The sequence below is a fragment of the Coptis chinensis genome, chromosome 4 (assembly GCF_015680905.1).
Source record: "Coptis chinensis isolate HL-2020 chromosome 4, ASM1568090v1, whole genome shotgun sequence".
Taxonomy (NCBI): domain Eukaryota; kingdom Viridiplantae; phylum Streptophyta; class Magnoliopsida; order Ranunculales; family Ranunculaceae; genus Coptis; species Coptis chinensis.
The window spans coordinates 54,482,808-54,508,420 of record NC_141459.1 but is presented as its reverse complement, the minus strand read 5'-3'; the positions used below and the strand labels follow the sequence as shown (position 1 = coordinate 54,508,420).

The following is a 25,613-nucleotide window of genomic DNA, read 5'->3' as shown; positions in this document are numbered from 1 at the left end:
TAAAGCCTTATATGAGCGAAACATTTGAGAAATGACACAAGGGAGAAGTAAAATCCGGATAGAGATATCACACGTCCACCCACTTGATCACTATGCCATATCCTAAAGCGAGAATTTAGGCCCTTTTGGATCGATATAGCCGTAAATTCAAGCCTATGAATTATTTTCCGCTAGTAAGCCCCTCTCGAGCCTTTCTTTAGCCTTCCATAAACCACAAATCCTTTACCACATTTACAAAACAAAACAAAATAAAAAAAAAAAAAATCAACCCACCCAATTTAGAATAAGTCCGAGAATAGAATGAGGAAGAAAGAAGAAGAGAAAAACCACGTGTAAACAAAAGTTAGTTAATTGCTTGAGAAAATAAAGAAAAGAAGTTTCCATCCAAGGAAAGAAAAAATAAAAATAGAAATAAAATAAAACTCCAAAAATAGAATAAAAAAGGGAGTCAAAAGCCAAAATATATATATATATATATATATATATATATATATATATATATATATATATATATGGCTAAGGATGGAAACAAAGTATAGAAGCAAAAAAAAATAACAAGGTTTTCTCTAAGTTACATAATATGAAAACTCTATTATCTCAGACTTGTCCTTTTTGAATATCCATTTCCTTCCTTCTTAAACCATCTCCTAATCCCCGCAACACCTAATAAAGACCTCTAGCTCAATTAGGAATAGGTTAGTGTGATAGTAAGTGGCAGATGTGTTTGATCGACTCCGACTTCCTTGTTGTCATTGAGATTGTAAGGTAAAAGTGTGCCCATCATGACTAGAGTAGCTAAACTTGAGTGGAAAAATCAGAGTGTTGTATCTTGACTATTATTGTGAGAACCTACTTAAGGACGCTATTCCGAGTTTTAGAAACGGACCTGCTAGACATTTCATAGTATTACTCATTGTATATATGTTTATTATAGATGATTGATTATTATGCATATATTAGCTTAGGTTTTTGACTTGGTTATTCTTGTTCATAGCTAGTAAGATGTATAGATAGTTTGGAGCATGAATAAGGAAACAATAGTTTTATTTCTTAGTCATTGTAGTATAGATGAAGTTTGTGAGTACCTTCATCTGAAAAACTCTCACGAGGGCTATAACTTCGTCCACTAGGGAATTCCTAGTGGTTTAAGGCCTTGTTGCATATGGTCAATTGAATCTGATCGCTCGTGAACGAGAAGTAGATAGAACTCCATTTTGGTCACTTATATTAATTTCTCATCTTTGCTTGAGGACAAGCAAAATGCTGTTTGGGGTGGTTTGATAAGAGCCCAAAACTGTAGTTTTAACCCTTTAACATCATACTTTTAGACCAATTATGTGAGTAATAATTAAGAGTTAACACCGATTCGTGTTTTATGCATTTCAGGCTTCAAAGTCCATTATGTGCAGAAATGTGCCACTTTAGTGAGATAAAGGAGCAAAGGTCGGTTACTAAGGAGTTCCGTGATTAAAGGCCAAGTTTCGAAGACAAAGCCTTTCTAAAAGCGGTCAAAAGTGAAAAGTCGACGCGGGCGAAGCTTGACACAAAAGTTAGCAGAACTTCCGAAGGACATATCTTTGGACTCAGACCTCGGAATGGGACCTACCTTATGTCAAAACGACCGGCTCGGAAAGAGCTTTCCAATGGTCTAAGCCTTGACCCAATCAGAGGAGTAAAAGTGGACGGAAAGTCTGTTGAAGCCAATTGCAGCTGAAGAGGCCTTTTTGGACTGAAAGATTTGGGTTTTGGGCCCCATTCTTCGCCCCAAAACATGGCTCCAAGCCCATGCACGATTTTTGGATCTGAAAGTATAAAAACAAAAGCTTAATTCTTTGTTAATGGTAGATTTTTAGGTTAGAAAATAAAGGTAGCTTAGAATAGAAAGTAGCCATTAAAATAGCTTCTAGATCTAGTTTTTCATGTAGATATTAAGTTTAGTTCCATTTCAATTATTGTATTAGATTAAACCTTTGAATCTTGTTCTTCATTTTGATTAGATCAATAAAGTAGTATTTTTATCAATTTCGATTTTGTCATTTCCATTTCTAGATCTAATTTCAATTCCTGTCCTTATTTCATTTGAGTCATTAAATTAGATTTCATTATTGTTTAATTAAGTAAATTTCAATTCTTTATATCATGTTTAGTTTAAAAGTAATCGGAAATGATTAGTAATGATTCTCGGCTAAACCTCCATTAGAGGGGTTGAGAAGCCTTGATGAAAGCTTGATTCCGATTAACGTAGATTCGTCGTAATTTCCTTTCCACTCTAGAAACGTTTAGTTCACCATGAGAATGGGTTTAATCGTTCACATTCTAGTTATTAATTGGTAGAAATGTCATGTGTAATTAGGGATTAGGAAGAACCAATTGTTCTGCGAAGCAGTTCAATTCGGATTACGACGATTTGTAGTTAATAGGATTAAGTCGAGTTAAGGTGGAATCAATTTCCCTCTAACTCCTTATCATCGAATCAACGTAGCATTCCCTTAGTTATTCCCATCGTCGACTAGTTGCAATTCGTGGGTAGTTGCATCGTAGTCTAGTTGCCTTTTTTCGTAAATCTCTCATTAGACTTTAAGTAGAGAGTACGAACACGTGAGAACACAGCATGCGGAAGGACTAGGAGTGGAACGAATCACTCTACTCCACTATATCTCATAGACTTGAGAGTAGAATCTTTGATAAATATAGACCGATAAGATTAAGTTTAGTTTTACTTGCGTTTAGAGTTCATCGCTTTATTTCGTAGGTAAAGCTATTTATTTTACCATTATCAATGATCTGGACACCAATATCTCTGTTATTCAAATTGAACTTATGCATGATGCCTCCTCATCTTCTGAAGAAGACACCGATGATGACATGACTTCAGTTGAACTTCCTTTTCTACCAGTTCCAGCTTCAGGTGAGTGTTCTGTTCAGCCTTCAACTGTTCTAGCTAATCCAACCACACAGTCTGTTCTTGAGAGTGAAACAAGAGTTCTTGACGATGGTGCAGCAGCAAGCACTGATGATGAACCAAAGTTTGATTCTAGCCCTGCTTCATAAGCCTTTCAGTTGATGATTCACATAAACAATTATTTTTAAACAATTATTCTATGGGTCTGTAATATTGAGCTATGTAGCTCACATACAATTTACTTACTGAGCTCTGCAGCTCTTCTATTTTATGCATGCATCCTATTTACTTACTGAGCTCTGTAGCTCTTCTAGTTTATGTATACATTAGAAGCATTTTATGTTATATGACATATGTTACTATACATACTCTACTCCTGATGCCCTCAAAGTTCATTTGGAACAACAATAGGTGACCCTAGTAGGCTAAACAGATTAAAATGAGGCATGACCAGAATCTGATCAGGATATCATGGAAGCCATTCAAGTTAACTATAATTAGGAGTTCGATCGCAATAGAGTCATATGTCTTTGCGAAAGTAACTTAGTGTCATGAGCACGACACTATGTTTAATAATGATAGGTCCTATTTATTTAAAAAATAAATAGGGTATCGCCAAAACAGTAGTGGGGGAGTCTTCCTCAGCGCCATCATGCCGATATAGTTCCAAGCCCATGATTTGCGTGCTAGGATCTGGATCCAACCCAGATTTTCCCAGCAACTCCTATGTTGATGTTTCAAGAGCGCCAGGAACTGGCATACAGTTTAGGCTCTCAAGAACACTATCTTTTGATCCAAGTCAAACTGGCATATAGTTTACTGAACAGTTAGTGTGGTCAGATTCCCTAAAAACTTAACCCATCGAGGATAATCGCAGTTTGAAAGAACTGGCGTACAGTTCCAGCTGCGTGGAAATGAGAAAGGATCTGGCATACAGTTTAACTTTCCCATACTCAGTATCACTGGCTCTAAAGAAAATTGGCATACAATATTCTTGAATAGATTGTGAGAAGATAATTCCTTAAAGGCTTAGTCCATTGTGGGTCATAAATAAAGAACTGATGCAAGGAATAAATTCAATGGCAATGTGGAAAACTTTATTGATGACTTGGAAAGGAGTAAACAATGCATAAAAAAGCATAGAATAATAATTTACTGATAGTATTTGCGAAGGTGCTGTGCATTCCATGGTTTGACAAAAACATCCCTTTCAACAGTGCGCAGATAATAAAAACCAATTCGACCAACCTTGTTGATGATGTATGGTCCTTCCCAGTTGGGCCCAAGCTTGTCGTTAGGCTCTGGGATCTCGCGCAAAACCAGATCTCCAGATTTGAAAGATCGAATCTGGACTCTCTTGTTGTATGACCTCTTCAGAATCTGTTGGTTAGCAGCTAAGCGAAGTGCGGCACCTTCTCGCTTTTCATCTAGGAGATCCATTTCCCTACATAACAACTCCTCATTATCCAGAGTGTACCGCGATTAATGGACTTCGAGGAGGGAGCTACCAGTTAAGGTATGACGGCCTTCCGGGCCAGTAGGTCAGTGAAAATGGGGACTCACCAGTTAACTGTCTGGGTGTAGTTCGGTATGCCCATAGGACCTTAGGTAGTTCCTCAACCCATAAACCTTTCGCGTCATCCAATTTACGCTTCATGTTATCCAAGATGACCTTGTTAGAGGCTTCGGCCTGGCCATTGCCTTGTGGATACCTTGGAGTTGAGAACATATGGGTAATGTGAAACTCCTCACAGAGTTTAGCGACCAATCCTCCAGTGAACTATTGCCCATTATCTGAGATGATAACTTTGGGTATGCCAAACCTGTAGACAATGTTGTTCCAAATGAACTTTCTGACGTCCTATTCTCGAATGAAGACAAGGGGAACTGCTTCTATCCACTTGGTGAAGTAATCCGTCGCAACCAGTAAGAATCTGACATTGCCAGGAGCAGGTGGTAGAGGTCCTACGATGTCAGTTCCTCACTGTACAAATGGCCATGGGCTGGCCAATGGGTGTAGTTCTGTTGCTAGAGTATGGATAAGCGGAGCATATCGTTGACATTTTTCACATTTGTGGGCAAAAACATGTGCATCCTTTTGCATATAAGACCAAAAGTACCCATGCCTTAGGATCTTGAGAGCTAGTGTTTTCCCCCCAGCATGGTTGCCGCAAATTCCTTCATAAACTTCTCGCATAACCCATTCAGCGAGGTCTGGGGAGAGACATCTGAGATGAGGTCCCAGAAAGGACTTCTTGTACAGATCGTCTCCAACGAGGGTGAATCTTTGTATCTTTGCAAGCAGACGCCTTGCTACATTCTTATCCTCAGGGAGTGTCCCGTCTTTGAGGTAGGACTTGTATGGATCCATCCAACTTGGAGTAATGGCTGGAACAACACAAATTGTTGTAACTGGGACCTGGATGCTAGATTTCTCCTAGAACTCTATAGGGATGGAACGTGACTCGCTGTTGCCCAACATCGAGGCAACATATGCCAAAGCATCTGCGTGTCAATTTTCGGATCGATGCAGTTGATAGAACTAAATGTTCTCAAACTTTCCTTGAAGACCCCTCACCAGTTCCAGGTATTTGACCATTTGTTCATACCTAGCCTCATACCCTCCATCAACTTGGAACACAACCAACTGTGAGTTACTAAAAACTGTGAGGTGTGTTAGGCCCAGGTCGAGGGCCATTGTGAGGCCAGCAAGTGTCACCTCATACTCTGCCTCATTGTTAGAGGCGTTAAGTTACTACATAATCAGATGGATTTCTCCAGCCGCATATTGTTAGGAGTAACTAACACAGCTCCAACTCCTGCACCTTTGTCATATGAAGATCCATCCATAAACAGCCGCCATCCGGAGCTCGACTACCATGGGTCTGGACGGGTATTTGGAGATTCAGGCAGGATGCCATCATCTGAACTGGGGGTGATTGAGTCGTATCCTGTGTAAGTCATTGGGAAATATCCCAAGAATTCTGCTAGTGCCTGACCCTTCTCTGAGATTCTGGGAACGTAAATAATATCATATTCTGACAGTTGCACAAACCATTTAGCTAGCCTTCCCGATCTGTTCGTCTTTCCAGAACTAATCACAATTGGTACTCTATGATTACTCTGATAGTGTGGGACTGGAAGTACGGTCGTAATTTCTCTGCTACAAAAACAAGGGCTAAAGCGACTCTTTCGAGTTTAGGGTACTTTGTTTTTGCTGGTAGGAGTGTTCAGCTCAAGAAATAGACAGGCTTTTCAACCTTCTTTTCATCCATGCGTATCAGTACAGAACTGATACCGTAGTCAGATGAACAGAGATAAAGACCTAGGACTTCTCCCTCAACTGGCTTGGAAAGGATTGGTGGTGCCCCCAAGTATATTTTGAGTTGATCGAACGCCTTTTGGCATTCTTCCGTCCATGCAAAGGAGGTGTTCTTTTGCAATAGCTGAACTAAAGGCTTGCACTTATCTGAACTCTTGGAGATGAACCTATTCAGAGCTGCTAGCCTACCTGTAAGTTTTTGAACCTATTTCATGTTTTTAGGTGAATGCATTTCTATGAGCGCCCAGATCTGATCTGGGTTCACCTCGATCCCTCTCTTAGTAACTAGGTACCCTAAAAACTTCCCTAATGAGACAACGAAAGCACACTTTGCAGGGTTGAACTTCATGTGATACTCTCTAAGAATGTCAAAAGCACGCTTCAGGTGGGAGAGATGATCTCCTCGTCTAAGGCTTTTGAGCAAAAGATCATCTACTTATACCTCCAAAATATCGCCTATCAATCCTTCAAACATTTTGTTTACCAAACGCTGGTATGTGGCTCCTGCATTTTTTTAGTCCGAATGGAATGACCTGATAGCAGTACAGGCCATCCTCAGTTATGAAACTAGCATGCTTGTGGTCCTCCTCATGCAGGGGGATCTGGTTATAACCAGACGACCCATCTGTGAAAGATAACAGTTCATGTCCAGCCGTTGCATCCACCAGTTTGTCAATTCGTGGCAGAGGGTAGCTGTCTTTTAGACATGCACGGTTCGGATTCGTGAAGTCAATACAGATTCTCCATGACACATTCTTCTTTCTTACTGGGACAATATTAGAAATCCAGGTGGGAAAATTGATTTCTCTGACAAATTTAGCTGCCTTTAGCTTTTCAACTTTTGCTTTTACTGCTTTGGATATGTCAGCACCTATTTTTCTTGGTTTCTGCTTGACAACTACTGCATCACTACTGACGTTGAGTCGGTGGCATGCCACATGGGGATCGATTCCTGGCATTTCTTTGAATGACCAAGCAAACACATCTCTGTACTCTCGGAGGAACTGTATTAGAGTCATGCGTTCTTCAGAACTCAACAAGGTGCCAATGAAAGTGGTTTTTGGAGAGTTGCCTCCCACAATTTCTACTTCCTCTAACAGTTCTAGTAAGGGGGGGATCCTCCCTCTCTCTTGGGACTAGGTCCGGGAAAGGTGGATTCAACAGTAATTGTTATTTGGTGGGTTGCCCCACTTCCATTGGTTCAAAAGGGAGTGGAGATTGTTTCGTCGCCAAAGCGTAGCATGTTTGGCAGCCACCTGATCTCCTCTGATTGTCTCAATTGTCCCATTATGCGAGAACTTTAGACATTGGTGATAGGTTCTGGGAACAGCTCGGAGTCTGTGCAGCCATGTCCTACCCAAAATCATATGATAGGGTGTGTTAGCTTTTACCACAACAAAATTTATGATGAGAGTTACCGGACCAGTAGCTACAGGTAGTTGGGTTTCCCCAACTGTTAGGGCTTTATCCCCGCTGAATCCATATAGGTTAGAGTTGGTGGCAACTATCTCAGAATCAGGAATCTGCAACTTTTTGAATGTGTCATAGTATAACACATCGGCTGAGCTGCCTGAATCAACGAGTATGCGATGTAAATCATAATCTCCAAAAGGGAGTGTCAGAACAAGTGCATCCTCATGGGGGCTCTGGATGCTACAACAGTCAGCCTCAGTGAAGAGGATGAGCGGATCTTTGTGGGGTACTGTGATGGCCTGAGCTATTATAGTCAGCTCGCTGTTTATGATCCTTGTTTGCTTGGCAATGCGCATTTGATATCGCGCACCCTTTTCAGTGACATTCCCACTTCACTTACTTGCCTTTTCGGAAATCATATTTATCTGGAGTCGGCCATTGAAGCGGCCCGATGCACGATCGTCGGAATCGACGTCTTTGATCTCCTCGGGGGCTATCTGCGTTAAGCTTTAGGTATTGCCACAAACTGCTTCAAATACCCCATTTCAATCAGATCATGTAGTTCATTTTTTAGGGTCCTGCAGGCTCTGGTGTTGTGACCCTTACTATTATGGAACTGCAGCAGGTCCTTTGGTCTCTGGTACCCAGGGAGCCTGGCTTAAGCGGAGCTGGCCATTTGAGGTAACTCTGATTTTTCATCGAGTCCAGAACCTCATCTGACATTTTGTTCAGAGGGGCAAAGTCTCTGTCCATTGAGGGAAGAGCTTCTTCGGCTCCTTCCACCCGTGGTTTCTTCTGTGGTTTTCCATCTGCACTACTGGCTACATTTTGGTATTGCCTTCTGGGCATTAGTCCCTTTGATGGAGATTCGACCCTTTGGTGACCACAATTACGGTCTCTCTTTGATTTTTAAGGGGAAGAATTTATGTTCCCTTCTCGAGGGACCACAGGAACTGTCCGATTAGTCTTATTCGCTTCCTGACGTCTGTTCAGGACATCCTCTTCCCACCCCGCATGAGTTTCAACCCTGTCTAGGAGTTCCTCTAAATCACGGGGTGGTTTCCTGGAGAGAGATCCGAATAAGGCGTTGTTTTCGTCCAACCCTTGTTTGAAAGCTATTATAGCAATCTGTTCGTCACAAGACTCTATTTGGATTGAAATTTCCATGAACCGTTGCATGTAGGATCTCAATGCCTCTCCATCCTTTTTCTTGATGTTGAACAGTGCATCGATCTGTTTAGGTTGATGCTTGTTACATGAGTACCTGTCTATGAAGGTTCTAAATAGTTCTTTTGAGGACTTGATCTGCCACTCAGGTAATCTATGGTACCACTGGAGCGTAGATCCAGACAGGGATGCTTTAAACTCTTGACACATGACATGGTCATACCTAGGGCTGTCCACAAATAACCGAAAACCGAAAAACCGAACCGAACCGGTCCGAACCGGCCATTTTTTCGGTTTTTGACATAACCGGTTTGGTTTAAGATTTTGAAAACTAAGAACCAACCACTTCAAAGCGGTTTTCGGTTTTGTACCTCGGTTAACCGATATAACCGAACCGAACCGGATTTATTGTATTTTCTATTTCCCAAAACCATAAAAGCAACGTATTCTCTCTCACACTTCACTTCAACTATGCAGCCACCATTCTGTAGATCAAAACCCAACATCTTTAACTCCACTAATTAATACATCTTCTTTCATTCCAACATCTTTAACTGATCCAATTGAGAGGGATAGTGCAATAATCAAAATTCACTATGGCAATGAAAGTAAAGCAGAGGTTGGATCTTACTCCACTGACAACCAGCAGTCTAGGAAAGTAGATGTAAATAAGACTAAGAATGGCGATGGAGAAGGATTCACAGTTGTCACAAAGAGAAGAAGAAACCGCCAACAATTTGCGAGACGAGCCAAGTTTTGCCGTCGGTAAAGGAGTCTTTGATTTAATTTTCACAATGGCAATGTCAGAGTGAAAATCAGCATTGACCAGAGTGCCCTGACTTAAATATGTTCTGATGAGAATCATTTCAAGATAGGTGACCTCATGAAAAATCTAGTCAAGAGAAAACAGTTTGCAATTGTTATGACCTTCGGTAGCTTTTTATGGCAGAAAACTTCAACTTCAGCTATGTAAAGGGCTTTCACAGGCCGATGGTCAGAAAGCATCTCTTCAACTCTATTATAATTTAACAGCCTCGTTCCCTTTCCAAAAGAAAGAATGCGATCACACCTGAAAGATGAGCTTGGCTGAGGTAATAAACGCTCTAAACACTAAATTAACACAACATCAACGTTGAGAAGTCAGGACAACAACGTTACATTGGACTTCCTAAGGTGCAACTAAAAGTAAAATGTAGAAACTTAGTTTCTTTCGGATGAACTGAGAAAGTTTATATGCATACCATGCAGGATTACGCCTTCCAGATTTTGGATCCTCTCCACGATATTTAATCGAATCAATTGCAAGAAAACAGTTTGCAATTGTTATGACTTGGATTTTGGAGCGAACAAACAACATTTTTGCAAGCAAGAACGAATCTGCGACCAAGACTCGTCAGTCGTCACTCATTAGTTCGACATCAGACACGTTGTTTTTTTCGGCTTTTCTTGCCAAATTGCTATGGAAGACCTTGTGCTATGGAAGTCTACCACGGCATGAGCGCAAGTTAAGACGGTACCATCAGGATCAATTATAGTTCTAGAAGCTTCAGCTTTACTATACAACTCTCCATATTGATCTACAACAATTTAGAACAAACCCCATATTATATCCATTCTTCACCATTGATTGGTTATGTTTTTAAGATACCTTGTAGTCATGAAATCAATGGACAAACCTTTGGAAATTATTGATGCGGTGTTAAAGTGTTAGGTTGCAAAATAAAACTCCATTTTTATTCAGTTTTTTTAGTCCCATATCATCTATGAGCAAGTCAAGTTTTTTTCAAAGAAGTTATAGATAGTTAGGGCCAAAGTTATAGCAGTAAGCATGCCCCTGGGCGGCAGGGCCTTATCCAAAGGTTTTGGAATGGGCCTTTATTAAATGAGCCCATGGTGAAGTGAAAATTGTTGTTAGTTGGGTTTCAAAGCATAGATTCGGTTTTAAACCGAACCGAACCGATTATACAGTTCGGATAGAATTTGGTATTTTTCAGCTGCGGTTCGGTTACGGTTTGGAAAGTTTGAAACCGACCTTTGTGATTCGGTCCATATATTTGGACTAAACCGACCCGAACCGAACCGTGGACAGCCCTAGTCATACCTCTCATATTGTCCCATAGTGGCACGATACCTAAATACGTGATCCACCGGATCTGACTTGACACTAAAGACACTGAACTTCGGTTGTCTGTAACCACGGGGATATGGCTTCCTCATCACCCGTGATGCGAAAAGAGATATGCCTGCCCCCATTATGGCGGATTGAACAAGGGAGTCTTGCATTTTTCTCTCTTTGCCTGTCAACCGATGCATTTGGCGGATCAGGTCATTCTTATCAGTTTCCCATGCACTTTCTTTGGTAGAAAGTTTCCTGTTCTGAGTTCTTTTTCGGTGTCGAGTCGACATCACGATCCTGGTCAGTGGACTCCGGTTCTGAGGCTGCTCCTGAGTCTTCATCTGAGTTGTTGTATTCTAACTCAGATTGCTCGCGTCGAACTAGATCCCCACGCCTTGGGTTCCTAGCACGTCCACCTTCCGGAAGGTTGTCATCATCAAGATCGATGAGTGGCTCCTTCCCTGTGTCAGACTGATATAAGTGCCTTAGCAGCTGTAATTCTCGTTCAAGGTTGCTTCTTTGCTGTTCTAGAGCCTGCACCGCATGGCTAGCCTGAACAGACTCTAGGTTGGTGAGGATAACATTCTCACCATTTTGACGTTCCTCTTAAGCGTTATTCCAGGGACCTGCACTGGGAACAACTGGTCCATCGGAGTTGGTTATAGGTTCTTGGGGGGATCATTCGCATCTTGGTGACCAACATTCTCACCCCCTTCAGGCATCTTGTGCACTTCTTCTCTGATGGCGACACTGAGCGTGGTAGCGCCACCCTTTGTTTTTTTTTTGCTCCTGCCATCACAACAGTAATAATATTTACCCTTTGAAATGAATAATATTTACCCTTTGGTAGAGCCACCCTTTGAAACGAATATTTACCTGCTTTCGTCCCCACAGATGACGCCAAAAGATGTAGGAGAAATTCCGAGTATCTCCTAATCTTCCTCTGTGCCTTGTAATCTAGAAGTCTTTACTGAATAGAGAAGGGATGAGATGATGGTGAGTTTAGGGTTGATCCGTCTGACGGCTGCCTACGTATCTCCTTTGTTATTTAGGAGAATCAAACCCTATTTTGTGTAGTTCCTAAGAGCGAATCCCTATGGTTTATATAGGAAGGGCTACAAAAGTCCTATGGTTAGGGCTGTCCTCACCACTTGTGAGTTCTCTTCTATCTTTGGACTCTGCCTTCCTATTAGGATTCCTTTCATTATGGAAGTATAAATCTAGACCATATCTTATAGGAGGTAAGTTTTCTTGTTGATCATAATGTCTTATCGTGTATGGAAAGATTATATCTAAAAGGTAACTCCTAGGATATGTCATCACGATTCTTTCCTTATCATTAGAGATCGCCATCTTCAGTTTCCTTCTGTTCAGGAATTGTCTATATCAGTTCTGAACGACTGAGATAACTGTTATGTTTGAAGGCGGTCAGTCACGTGCCTGACACATGTCCACTAAACACTCGTGCTAAGCACGAGATCACTTATTCACAGAACTAATCCGATAGTCCTCATCTCATTCTGGATATCTATAGTCTTAGATTATTTTTCATACACGTGTCATCTGTTCAATGAGGGGAAAATCCCCCTTACATTTATGAAGGGCAATGTATGGACATGAGTCTTTTGATGTCTAAATAGGGACAATATGAACATGTTGGTAAAGTAGTAGGCAATACAATTAGGGATATTGAGTTTTTATTTTATGTGGAACTCGTTGAAAAAACTGTTAAATACGGAAGCTTAAATACAAATTTCCAAGCATATCCTGGGTGGGGGGGGGTTGGCTTGTTACAATCTCCATATGGAACATTACATTAATCTAGTTGTTGTATTGCTGTGCATTCAATCATTTGCATGCATGTCTTAATTATAAATGCATTAGATCAATTTAGTATCGTGCATTCATTTATTTACCTATTCAATGGTAAATAAATTAGATCAATAAAGTGTTGTACTACGTACAGTTCATTCTCTTGCATGTTCACCTGTAAATACATTAGATCAATCAATTATTGTGCAGTTATGATTTTGCATATTCAGTTGTATATTTGTATGTACATTATTTGCTACATACTTAGCTTATCATTATTCTACATGAATCTATTTCAATATTTTTGTGGTTACATTGTATTGGAACTGGTGGAGGACTCTATAACTAGGGTAATATTTATCACGACTAAGAGCATTTGCAATGCAAGTCAAAATAATGGAATCCAACATCCCGTCCGAAGTTAACAAGTCAGCCACTATCTTGGTGGAAGGTTTCACTTTGATTTCAACTGGAGAAAATAATCACCAGTTTTTTACCTCTGCATTGCACACCCTTTTTTCAACAAAACTGGTGACTATAGTCACACACCCACCCCCTCATCCACCTGCATTGCAAATGCTCTAAGAAACTTCTATGCTTCCTAATGAAGATTCCATGTATAACAAGCACCACTTACAAGTCTAATTCGGATATCCCAACTTATCCCACATGATTTTGACCTAATTTGATTTAGTTTTCACGAGTTTTGGTTTGCTTTAACACAATTAATTACTAAAATTAGAGTTCAAAGAGGATCCTTTGACAAAGTCAACGTGAGAGCACAGTCTCCCACTTGTGTTGTAAAATTTGAAATACTCACAAGTGTATCTCAATGCAAAGTACCGGTCAAGAATGGAGCCGGCCGGATATGTGAGGACGTCCTCGCTGAATCGTAAACCAAAATATGAAATTTCCCAAAAATGTATTGATTACCAGCTAAGGAAAATCCCGAATTCGAAAACAATTTGAAATACAGTGTGGATCGCAGGAGCTATTTTATAATTTATTTATTTAATAGAATATAAACAAACTAACAGCAGTGATTGTCTAAATTTTCTTGAGAACGTAGAGTGCATTTTCTGTCAACCATCACTTCCTTAAATTCTTTGCCATCACAAATCACAAATAATGCATGTCTAAATTTATAATTCACGCTACTGAGCAGTGAGGATGCACATTTACTAAATATTAAGAATATAAACACCAATAACGCATAGTTAATTATTACATTTGACATTCACTAAAAAAAAAACTCTTAGTGGGTGTTTGGTTCTCATTTTTTCAAAAAAGTATTTTTTCTTAAAAACACATTTTTATTCTAAAAAATGCTTTTTTCAAATGTTTGGTTGTGAACTTTTTCTTAAAAAATATTTTAAAATCGGACCAATATTTTGGCGATATCATTAACGCACTAAAGTAAAACATCCCAGTTAATTTATTACATTTGACATTCATTTTTCAAAAAAATGTTTTTTCACTAATAAACACTTTTTATGAAAAATAAATAGGATCCAAACTCTTAGCTTATTGTGGTGATTAAGTTATTTTATTATGATTCTGGTTTGAGGACTAAATAACTCACTAAATATAATATTTGAAGTTGATTCCTACTATTGTTGGACACTTGGACCCCACAAACCAAAGGAAAATCAGACACTTGTGCTTCCATGGACCTCATTTTTCTTTATATTTTAGTTCCAACAAAATTTCTTCTTTTGCCTTTTAACACAGAAGAACATTTATACATATCCCAAGATGGAAACTCTGTCGTCCGTTTCTCCAACAATAGTACTCCCACCAAACAATCCACACCGTCCATTCCAAAAACACAATAACTTGATCATTTCCAATTCCTTGACTAAAACAAAAACTCGCCAATTTCCCATTTTCAGACAAGAACGTTGTATAAGGAGATGGCCTGCTGCTGATAATACTTCATGTGGCTTTTCAGGGAGAAGTAGTAGTGGAGATATTGAGGGGGAGGAAAGTAATAAGGAAGAATTGGAAAGAGCACTTCATTTGGATGGTAGTATTCCAGGGAGTTCTGATGAGTTTGTTAAGCGGGTATCGTCACGTGCTTATGATATGCGTAGGAATGTTCAGCAGAGTCTTGATACTACTAGCTATGATGGTTGGTATTCATTTTTTGTTTTTTGAATTTGATAAAATGAATTAACAATGGAACAAAATATAGAAGATTATAGTTTACTTTATGGGTAATGGTATGTCTTGGACTGTTGAACATAAATTCAACCTTTTGTGTAGCTAGAAGACATATATATATACTTTCCATGTCAAGTATTATCTTCGTTGTTCACAACATTTTAAGTGAAATTTAAAAATCCAAATATTCATATCTATATTGTATTGCTGTTTATATCATAGTTAAACACAACATACATTACTAGAATAACTGCAATGCAGTGGGGGCATGAGCGGAGAAGAGAGAGAGACATTAGCCTACCTCTCACTTGATTAAAGCCAAAAAGAACTTTTGAGACAATGTTATATTGCCCAGGTTGCAATACCTTCTTGCTTTGATAATTGTACGAGACAACATTGGTTGTGCTTCTTATTGTGTTGCTTGCATGTTTCCTCAATCTCACTTGATTGGGTGTGGGTATTTAAGATCATAAAGTCACGACTGTTAGTCTTCCTTTATATTTAAGTAACATATGTACTTTTTCATATATGGAACACAAAACATACACCATACAGGCATTCACCAATTTTATGGATCATGCTTTCTTGAGAACATGTTATTTCCTTATTTGTATAGTTGTGTACCTTTTAATTTCTTGTTATTCTTCAGTATTGGAAGCCAACCCATGGCGAGAAAGTTCAAAACCTGTTTACGTGCTGACGCAGAAGGAAAACCAGATATGTACTATGAAAACAAGAAGAAGTCGCAGGTCTGACTCCCCACCTCACGTGCAATGTTACTAATATATGGGTCTTCTGATATCAATGTTAAAAAGTCTTGTTATCTAAAAACTTTTTGTATTAACACAGCGAAGTCGAAAGGGAGCTTGGGCAATTATTTTCCAAAGGAGGGAAGCGGAGACCTGAATTTGGAAACAAAACTAAGCAGTCTAGAAGTGGCACAGAGTTCCGCATGCTAGTTGAGGATGTCAGGGAAGGAGTACTTGTAAGTTGTTTTAGCAGCTTCCTTTGCCTTCCTTTAACATTTACACATGTAGGACCCCTTTCCTTATCGACCCAAAAGAATAAACTTGATCAACATTTTGACCTTTTACTTGATTAAAAAAAAAAACAACCTAGTTGCACAAAGTTGTATGTTTCCAATCTTCCTATCTTATCATGTTCTTAATTAAATGTCCCCCTGGATTAGAGCCATCAAATGGTTGGTCTTTCCCCAGTGACAATCTACATGTATCTTTTGCTACTTATTGAATACGTTTTTAATTTGGCTAGTGTTTAATTCTCGTATATCTAGCACCTCAAATGGTAAGTAAGCTATTTTGGGTTTGTCAGGTGTAGTCTTTATGTGTCTTCTCACATGTCCTATTCTTCTAGAGCTTCTTCCTTGGCTTCATGCACGATTAAGTTTAAACCATCTTAATATCATGTAAAGCGCAGAAGCATTAGATTTCTAGTTGCAAGGATTGCGAGCATAGAATCTGTCATCTGATTTGGGTGCTTCTCTATGAGCTATGTACATCATAAAGTATTTGATACTATTTCTGGAAATATTTCCAAAAAGAATGCATTCATGGACTATGAGCACTTGTGCCTGAAAAGCAACCTGCGTAGTGTGAGATCTTCTCCATTCATCTTTGTTCTGTATCATTTGTTTCCCAATCACTTGTGCTCTCATGCTGTTGTTGTTGCATCAGCCCTCTGTATATGAATTTTATGCCCATGAGTTTTGTTTTCGAGCCACATTTTACACAACTACTGTTTGCCTTTGTCATAAACAAATTCAAAATTTATGAATAGTTACAAATGGTCACCTTTTTTCTTTGGATGGATCTGAAGAGGTACAATATTTCCAATTGATGATTCAAGGCAAGAAGGTTGTAAACGTTTCTTATGAAGAGGTACGATACTGCCAATTGATGATTCAAGGCAAGAAGGATGTAAAACATTTCTTATAAATGTCAAATTTTCTTCATTAGTCCCAACTCCTACCAGACCAACTCGTATGATGTCTTGCTAGTGATTGCTCTAGAAGTGATGGATTTATGTTTGTTACTTACCCTTCTCTGATGAAATTTGTACTCAGCAGATGATGATAGTGGTTTGATGTATATTAGAAATTAATTATCCAAATCAAATATGGGAGGGATCTGCCTAAGCAGCTTGCTCTTTGCAAAAATAATAATAATAAATAAAATAATTATAAACTATCCAACCATATGCTACGTAAAATTAGGTAGTAGAACCTTGTAGGCATATGTCATGTCCCAAGACATGGGAAAGGTTATATGCGTCTTACTTTATATGTACTAGGGTAGTTTAGTATGTCAGTCGTTTAGACTCAAGTGAGATTAGATGATGCCACATGTATGGCCTAGATACCATCAGGTTGTAGAAGAGAGAGAGAAGCAAGTGTTATATGTGTACTCAACAATGATAGAGAAAGAGGAGGATAAAAATAGAAGAAACCAGGCTCTAGTTTTAGTGAAACAGAGATTAGGCTCTGCATTTTTCGAATCAGAGATTTCTTTACTTCCTTTTTAGTCTTTTATTGTTTGTTGAGTCCTAGAACATGACAATTGGTATCAGGACTGTCAAGGATGTAGAAGACAAAGTTGAGGAAAACATGGACCAAGTGATGGAAATACAAGGTTCACTCAACAAATTGATAGAGAAGGTAACTAGAGATGCCCAAGCTAGAGAGCAACTTGAGAAAAGAATAGATGAGAGATTTGACCGGCTAATTAACCTGCTAAATGATAAGGGGTATATAGAAATGGAGAAACAAGTTGATGCAGGACTTTATTCAAACACTGAGAAGCCATTAGAGACCTTCACTGAAGCTGAAACTCCAATTCACCAAGTTGACTCAGAAAGGTACTCAAATACTCAATGAAAGCACCATCAACTTCAATAGATGAATCATCAATAGCAAAACCAATTGAACTAGTCAGCGAAGGTAAATTATCAGATGCTTTAACTTTCGCAGATTCATATGCCAATTTTTCAGTAAATAATGGAATCATTATTGCTAGAAACAAATGGGGTTTACTTAAAGTTGTTTCTAAAGATCAGAATGAGAAGAGATATGATTCTAGGGCTTCTTCTGTGTTTGCATCGACCTCTGACTGTGGACTTCCGGCTCTATTTGATGGGAAGTATGGGAAAATTTATAAGAATTTGGATGGGTATGCTGTTTTAGATTCAGTTGTAGTGACCAGGGTTATGGTTTGGAAGTGTGTATTAAGGTGGTTGCTTGATAAAGGGAAAGGTTATGTTTCTGAGAATATGGATAAGTCTCTAGCTGAAGTTGTTGGGACAGTACGACAAGATTTTTGTGCTACATGGTTAGATGAGCTTCCGGAGTATTATAAGTTGTTGGTGGTACTTGAAGGTCTTTCGATGAGTCAGGTAGTGAGTGTGGGAAGTTATTTTTCGATAAATCAATTGGTGAGTTTGGGAAGTTATTTGTCGATGAATCAGGTGGTGAGTTTGGTAAATTATTTTTCGATGAGGTGGTTGTCGGTTTGGTTTAATGAGCTGATGTTTAAGATAAGATTGGCAGTTGTTTTGGTTGATAGCTGTAAGGTTTTGAATAGTGGGGCAATGGCTGGTGCAATTCCTAATCATGAGCATAGTGATCCTTTGGTGCAAGAGTTTGTGAAGCGTCTACTTCACCAGGTGTGTTCTTTACTTATTGAAATGCTGAGAAGTTGTGACTTGGAGGGAAGGTTACTGTTAGGGTTTTGTTAGGATTTTTGTCTACTGAAACAAGTGAGAGTTTCAAACGTTGCCGTAATAGAGAGAGAGAGAGAGATGGCTTCAAGACTAGAGTTACAAGCACCCCCAGAAATATTCTACAACAATACAGAAGCTGACAAATACACTTTTTCTTCTTCTCGAATTGTCGAAATTCAAACGAACCTTTCGGACAGAGCACTTCAGCTTCTTGTTTTACCTGACGATGGAGTGCCTAGACTTCTACTTGATATAGGATCGGGGCTTAGTGGCAACTGGCAAGACATTATCAGAGGATGGGAACCAGTGGATCGGCTTAGATATTTCGCAGTTGGTGCTTAGTGTTGCTTTGGAGCGAGAAGTCGAGGGTGATCTTTTACTTAGTGATATGGGTCAGGGGTTAGCCGTGAGGACTGGAGTTATTGATGGTGCCATCAGTATGTCGGCAGTCCAGGGGTTTATGCAACTCTGACAAATCCTGCCATAATCCAAGATTGAGATTGAAGGCTTTCTTTGGATCATCGATGCCTTGCAAGGGGAGCAAAAGCAGTGTTTCAAATGTACCCTGAAAGCTTAGCCCAGCGCGAGTTCATCTTGGGTTTTGCTATGCATGCAGGATTTGCAGGCAGCGTTGTAGTTGATTACCCCCACAACTCCAAGAGTAGGAAAGAGTACCCTGTACTCACTTGTGGTCCACCGTCCATAAGCACAGCTATTCCAATTGGCAAAGGTGAAGAAGGGGGGAGCTCTTCTGATGATGAGAGTAGTGGTGATGAAGATAATCACTCGGTAAGCATTTCAGACAGGCACTGTCCCCGGAAAAAGATGGAAGGGAAGGTTGAAAATATAGCTGGGAAAATGCTTGGTCAGAGACTTGTTACCAAACAAATAGGATCCCAAGACAAAGCTGTTAGCAAGGTCTACTTATACGAAAAATTGTCAATTGTCAATTGTCAATGACATGTGCTTTGCCATCACTCATGACCATCTTTTTAATAATTCTTGTAGACAGGGAGGAACCTGCATCAAGAAGTAACGGAAAAATTTCCTGTTATGAATATTAAGGTGCCTGTTGATGTCTTCAAGGGAATCAGTGATGAAGAGGCTGCTAAAATCATCAGTTTGGATCCAAAGGTAGCATATAGCGATGGTTCGATGAAACAAGGGAAGAAGCTAGACAAACTTGTTTGCGCATGTGACTGCACCGTGTTGGAGTTCAACCTCCTTGCTGCTGAAACTTCTAATGACCAGTTGGTAGCCGCTATTGCAAATGATAATGTTGTTTTTGGCCAGAAAGAGATCTTTCCTCTTCGTGATTCATCCCAGAGGAAGCCTCGTGAGTTTGCTGCTGCAAAAGCTTACGGGATTTATATTGGTTTGGATGGTGGGATTGGGTTCATGGTGAATGGTGCAGGATTGGCAATGGCTACTGTGGATATAATTAAGTTGCGGACTGAAACTAATGCCATTGAAACTCATATGGTGATGGAAGCTGCGAAAAGGATACATTAGTATCAACTGAGGACTATATATCATTTACAAGCAATACAAGGGTCCCAAGCTTTCATCCTTGAGGACAAGGATGTTTAGAGGGGAAGGTATTGTCATGTCCCAAGACATGGGAAAGGTTATATGCGTCTTACTTTATATGTACTAGGGTAGTTTAGTATTTCAGTCTTTTAGAGTCAGGTGAGATTAGATGATGCCACATGTATTGCCTAGATACCATCAGGTTGTAGAAGAGAGAGAAGCAAGTGTTATATGTACTGAACAATGATAGAGAAAGAGGAGGAGAAAAATAGAAGAAACCAGACTTTAGTTTCAGTGAAACAGAGATTAGGCTCTGCATTTTTCGAATCAGAGATTTCTTTACTTCCTTGTTAGTCTTTTATTGTTTGTTCACTTTGTTGAGTCCTAGAACATGACAGCATACTAATGTTTTCCAGTGGGTGAAATGTTTCTACGCTCTTCTTTAAATAGATCCTAGTAACATTAGAAAAGGGTAACACGTCGGTTAGCAAGGAGATATATACAGCTTGCAGCAATTACATTAGTTTACCAAGAACAAACTAATGCCACTCTAAATCTAATAAAATTGTTATGGAGGCGTTTTATGAAGCGAGTTCATTGTAAACTCCTGACTTGAAAGACCCACGGTTTGATTTTTTGGGTCTTCTTATTTTGGTTCACACTGGTGATGTAGTAACTGATGCATATTATTTCTCCGCACCTGGCCATAGCTGTAGAGTAATCACTGGAAGTGTCTAGACAAGTCGGTTGGGAATGCATGCACTGCACTCTGAGTTGTGTGCTCTCTTCTTTGTGACCTTTTCCTTAGATTTCCCTTTATAAATATCCTTTGTTTCAAACGAGGTCATTTGGAAGTGTCTAGACAAGTCGGTTGGGAATGCATGCAGTGCTTAGGTGTAGACAGTTTCATGGAATATGCATTTCATCAGTCCAACTATAGCATCACCGCCTTTCCCGAACAGTCCTGTTATTGATTTCCACATGCCTTAATTCTTGAGTTGCCGCGTATTCGATTCCTTATATTCTCTTGTTGTTCGATGCCATAGGTATTTGAAGACGAGAATGATGCTGCAAAATTCTGTGACTTGCTACAAGGAGGCGGCAAAGGTTGTGAAGGTGTTGCAGAGATTGAAGCATCATCTGTAAGTAACTGTGTGGGCTTTACATCACCATGCCCTCTTCTTGATGATTGAACGTTCTTTACTTTGGCTGCAGGTGTTTGATATCTGCCAGAAGATGAGAGCCCTCGCAGTTCTATTCCGTCGAGGTGGAACACCCCCTAAACCTGAGAGCCTCGAGCTAAACCTCAAAGCCAAGAAACGGTCCCTTGAAGACCAGGACGGTTGATATGAACTAGTATGTAAGAAATTGATGATGTATAAATGACAATGTATAGCATGTATCGGAAATTCATTTACTTGTAAAAAAATTGTCCATTTGACAATCAATAATCATATGTTTTATGTTCCACATCGCACAAAACAAGTAAAGAAATGATAAGCATGCATAAGAACTTGCATTTGCACTGGCTTGATAAAAGCTGAGTTCTCGTGGATAATTTCATGAGAAAAAGTAAAAAAGGATCTTGTTTTGAATAACACTGGAAACATCATAACCGTTCACTGAAATCTTATTCGTGTGATTTTTTATTTATTTTTTATAGTTTACGGAAATAAGACTGCAGGTCAAGTGGTCAACTTATACCCTTGCCTGGAGTGTGTGAACAAATTGAACGGCTGCTTGAGAAGGAAAAAGCGGCAAACAGCAATATTTACAATAAATCCCACTGTGAACACTGTCCCCTCACCATGGTCCATTGGTCCATCACCAATTCATCTAGTATGCATATCTGCCGAACTACCTGGTATGATAATGTGTCGTAAATTTTAAGCCTTACTTGATGAAGTGTTATGAAGTCTTGGACACCAACGTACTTCTTATCCTATTACTTCCAGCAAAACAACAAAAATAAAGCTTAACGATATCTCAGCATACAGAATACTACGTTCCAAGTTCACAGAAATGGCAAAGGCTATCATGGGATTCACTTCACCTAAGCCACACATACATAGTCCCTCCTTCACAACGACCAAACTCTTCAGTCCATCGTCGGCATCGGTAATATTCCATTCTTCTGCAGTTCCATTCTTGATTTTGCTTGGATATTTAATTGTTTTGTGATTAAAACTAAAACAACTGTGCTTTCTTCTGTTTTTTTCCCCAGTTCAAGCTGCCTTCAAGCTCTAGCTGGTATAGTGGCTGGTATCAAGTATGTGACGTTCCAAGTAACTTGAAGAATTAAATCTCAGTATATATATTGGATTAGTTTTATCTTCCTTCATTCTACCTTACTAGTGTTGCATGCCCAATGAGAGCTGGGATGCAGCTTGTAGGCCTCTATGGCAAACTATTCAAATGTCCAAATTTTACTGGCAGGGCTGTGAGTTAAGTGTGGGTAGACAATAGCGTGGTTACTAGATTGTTGAATTGAACCAAAAGTGAACCAGTATAACTAACAGAGTCGGAAACATTTGACACATGCATATAGTAAATTTATGTTCTTCAATGAGAGGCCTAAACCTGTGACTATTTGTCTAAGTTTGGTCAAGAACTCAGAATCTCTCAATTTGCAGCTCCTATCGATGTGGACTCCCAGTGTTTCTACGCGATTATTGGGACATCATCGACATGTTTCTTGCTCTAAGTCTGATCATTACAATATAGACTATGGACTCATTTCCTCCATTCAACAAAACAGACCCAAAAATATGCCACACTAGGAATTGCATACACTATTTTGCCGCCGACTCTGTACAGATAAAATGTGAAATACGTTAGTTCAAACCAGTGCTCCCTACTATATGTAGAACATGTACCACAACATTCAGGACCCAAAATTAATGTAAATTACTAGTTTAACCACTGATTCATTGCGTTGCATGGTACTTGATGCTGTAGGGTGAAGTGATGAGAAACAGTAGAGCCAACGTGTGTACAGTGAGAGCTCTTCCAGATTGGCATCTCATGGCAGTTCTAGTTCAACATATGGAGGGACAGAGAGATTTGATCACTCACAAATCAGTTTGGCATCTTAATGATAAAACCATGAAGAACGTTTGTAAGTATTTTCAGTATCGTCAGTCTTATCTGTCATGTCTTCAACTAAAGGGTTTAATTTGGTTGACAACTGAAAGTATATCAAATTTCTTTTACAGACACGATGTACACTATGTTCACTTGTTGGGGATGTTGTTTCTTTGGAGCCATGAAAGTAAAGATCTTAATTCTCAATAGGTTCCTTAGTGTTTCTTTCTATTAGTATATGCAGAATTTTTAATTTTTCCTTCAATTTAATTATATGAGTGTGATACAGGATCCATATTATGATGGAGAAAAATATAGGAAAGATGGAGGAGATGGTACAGGGCATTGGGTGTATGAGAAGGTATGCTTCTTTTCTTCTATTATCCATGCATCATTATAACCAGATCCGTACAAGGTCAAGGTGAATGAACCTTTTGTTTATATATATTTGCCTTACATTATAAATTTACACAGACATGGATCATTTCAAGTCATATACATAGTTACAACTTACAATGGTACACGGTAATATGAGATTACTAGGGTATTGCCAACAGTGCTTGTGATTGCTTCTCATAACGAAATCCTTCCCCTTTGGAGTCATCTGCAGACCAAATGTAGATGCCATGAAGATTTCCCTGACTCTTGAGCCTACTGCAAGCAGTAAAGAAGCCATCATTTGGAGACAACCCTCCACTGCCGTCAGTAGTGAAACTGGCCATGATCTTCCCCCCTTTATAATTAGAACTCTGGGTCTCAAAATATGTCATGAACTGAGACACACTTGTACTCTTATCATATGCGTAGAATTGAAAGTTGACATAGTCTATGAGATGTCCATACTTACTCCACAGTGCCATGTAATGACTCTGAACTTGGTCATCGTCAAAAGGCGCTATAGAAGCAAAGGAAATGAGTCCATTCCCTTTAAGTGTTGTTAAAAGTTTTCCTATGCACTCTGCGAAGGTGTCTGGGTCAGTTTTAAAATGCTCATAGTCAATGTCGATACCGTCTAGATCATACTCATTGATGATCTTTGTGAGTGATGTAATGGCATTTTGAACCCAAGAATCTATCGAAGAAGGGTTGAAATATGCGTAACCATTCCCAACGCTGTCACCTCCCAAGCTTAAAGCTACTTTGACATTTGGGTGACTGTTCTTGATAGATGACACTTGGGAGGGACTGAGATTGTCTGAATCCCAGAAGACGTTGAAATTTCCATTGGTTGGGGAGGCAGAAGACGAGGTGGTGTAATCAATGGCGAAGGATAAAATGAAGTGGAAGTCGACTGATGGATTAATGGGCACGTCGGAGAATCTGACATTGTTGAACTCTGCTCCTATGTATTCTCGGAAGAGATCCGACCTTTTTGGGGCTGCTTGGGCTGATGATAGAAGTACAAGAGTTTGAAGGAGGAAAAGAGTGATGAGAAAAGAGGTAAGCAGTTTAGAGGAGGCCATTGATTTATGAGAGAAGTTGTATTGGGGCTCTTGAGTAGAAATGAAAGTACGGGTATGCAGTTATATACTGAACTACTGAAGCTTTTGCATTGCCTTATCTACTTGTGTAGAAGTAGTACGACAAGGAATATGTTTCATATTTGCCGTTTCAGTTGGGTTTCCCAGGTATCTTTTTCTTATTCGTTTTCAATATTATGTTTTGACTCCTAGATTGTACATCAAATTGGCACTAGGTAATAGCCATTGGACTGGCTCGATATTGCCCTTCATTGGTTGGAGACTTGGAGTAGTGGTGGGTATTCATGGTCAAATTTTGATTTTGCATGTGTATACCTACCAGTATCTTGTTTTCTACTGAAAGATGCAGTTACCTGTGTTTATGTTAAATTAGTGGAAGATATGTGCCTTACAAAAGATATCTACATCAGATCAGATTCATATTAGCACTCAGAATATAATATGCGACATAGACAAAATTTAGAGTAGGTCTACAATAACAGAATAATATTATCATCCCAATGAATGGAGCTTACTAATTATTAGAATAAACTAATACATTGTGGTTTTTTTTTCCTTTTTATTTTCCGATAAACTACATTGTGGCTTTTAATACAGCAAGAAGATATTGAAGAAAAGGCTAGAGCAGCACTGTGGCGTGAGGAGCTGATTGAAGAAATTGAACTGAAGGTTGGAGGGTTAAGGGAGCTGGAAGAAGCAGGAAAGGAGGAAGAGCTCGTCAAGTGAAACTTCAAGTTACTCATCCAATGTACAAAACAGATATAACTCATATTATTATACAGTTACAACTTTTTCATTACCAATTTACCATAGATAAAGCATGCAATGTTAATGAAGATGAATGCGTTTGTTGTGAAGGATGTTATAGAGCTTGAAATCCAACAACAT

The 25,613-nt window shown here is 39.3% G+C and overlaps 4 protein-coding genes, 1 long non-coding RNA gene and 1 pseudogene across 5 annotated transcripts; 3 read left to right on the top strand and 3 right to left on the bottom strand.

The window, feature by feature from the left end:
* Window positions 1–7,511: 7,511 nt before the first annotated feature.
* LOC147504042 (uncharacterized) lies at window positions 7,512–7,993 on the bottom strand. The gene is made up of 2 exons (XM_086605045.1): window positions 7,643–7,993; window positions 7,512–7,577 (listed from the first exon to the last, which is right to left on the bottom strand). Exons 1-2 carry the CDS (start codon window positions 7,991–7,993, stop codon window positions 7,512–7,514), a joined length of 417 nt encoding a protein of 138 aa, XP_086461171.1.
* Window positions 7,994–9,485: 1,492 nt separating this feature from the next.
* Window positions 9,486–10,387, bottom strand: LOC147504041 (uncharacterized). The gene is made up of 2 exons (XR_015220331.1): window positions 10,046–10,387; window positions 9,486–9,873 (listed from the first exon to the last, which is right to left on the bottom strand). It is a non-coding gene; the product is annotated as an uncharacterized LOC147504041 (long non-coding RNA).
* A 4,032-nt stretch (window positions 10,388–14,419) lies between these two features.
* Window positions 14,420–21,630, top strand: LOC147504039 (plant/protein). Its single transcript, XM_086557139.1, has 5 exons — window positions 14,420–14,863; window positions 15,545–15,644; window positions 15,745–15,880; window positions 21,207–21,302; window positions 21,376–21,630. Exons 1-5 carry the CDS (start codon window positions 14,488–14,490, stop codon window positions 21,505–21,507), a joined length of 840 nt encoding a protein of 279 aa, XP_086413265.1. The 5' UTR covers window positions 14,420–14,487; the 3' UTR covers window positions 21,508–21,630.
* LOC147504040 (18S rRNA (guanine-N(7))-methyltransferase RID2 pseudogene) lies at window positions 18,563–19,590 on the top strand (annotated as a pseudogene).
* A 392-nt stretch (window positions 21,631–22,022) lies between the features above and the next one.
* PNSB4 (NDH dependent flow 6) lies at window positions 22,023–25,582 on the top strand. Its single transcript, XM_086557140.1, has 6 exons — window positions 22,023–22,278; window positions 22,385–22,429; window positions 23,119–23,278; window positions 23,376–23,431; window positions 23,534–23,605; window positions 25,323–25,582. The coding sequence occupies exons 1-6, from the start codon at window positions 22,183–22,185 to the stop codon at window positions 25,449–25,451; spliced, it is 558 nt and encodes a 185-aa protein (XP_086413266.1). The 5' UTR covers window positions 22,023–22,182; the 3' UTR covers window positions 25,452–25,582.
* Window positions 23,667–25,323, bottom strand: LOC147504038 (chitinase 2-like). Its single transcript, XM_086557135.1, has one exon. The coding sequence runs from the start codon at window positions 24,705–24,707 to the stop codon at window positions 23,784–23,786; it is 924 nt and encodes a 307-aa protein (XP_086413261.1). The 5' UTR covers window positions 24,708–25,323; the 3' UTR covers window positions 23,667–23,783.
* Window positions 25,583–25,613: the final 31 nt, after the last annotated feature.

Coding starts and splice junctions, on each gene's coding strand:
- LOC147504042 (XM_086605045.1), bottom strand. CDS start 7,993: ATGCGCATTGCCAAGCAAACAAGGATCATAAACAGCGAGCTGACTATA. Junction 7,578..7,642: donor TACCTGTAGCTACTGGTCCG/GTAACTCTCATC, acceptor GATTTTGGGTAG/GACATGGCTGCACAGACTCC.
- LOC147504039 (XM_086557139.1), top strand. CDS start 14,488: ATGGAAACTCTGTCGTCCGTTTCTCCAACAATAGTACTCCCACCAAAC. Junction 15,645..15,744: donor AAAACAAGAAGAAGTCGCAG/GTCTGACTCCCC, acceptor GTATTAACACAG/CGAAGTCGAAAGGGAGCTTG. Junction 21,303..21,375: donor CAGAGATTGAAGCATCATCT/GTAAGTAACTGT, acceptor CTTTGGCTGCAG/GTGTTTGATATCTGCCAGAA.
- PNSB4 (XM_086557140.1), top strand. CDS start 22,183: ATGGCAAAGGCTATCATGGGATTCACTTCACCTAAGCCACACATACAT. Junction 22,279..22,384: donor TCAGTCCATCGTCGGCATCG/GTAATATTCCAT, acceptor TTTTTTCCCCAG/TTCAAGCTGCCTTCAAGCTC. Junction 23,606..25,322: donor GGCATTGGGTGTATGAGAAG/GTATGCTTCTTT, acceptor CTTTTAATACAG/CAAGAAGATATTGAAGAAAA.
- LOC147504038 (XM_086557135.1), bottom strand. CDS start 24,707: ATGGCCTCCTCTAAACTGCTTACCTCTTTTCTCATCACTCTTTTCCTC.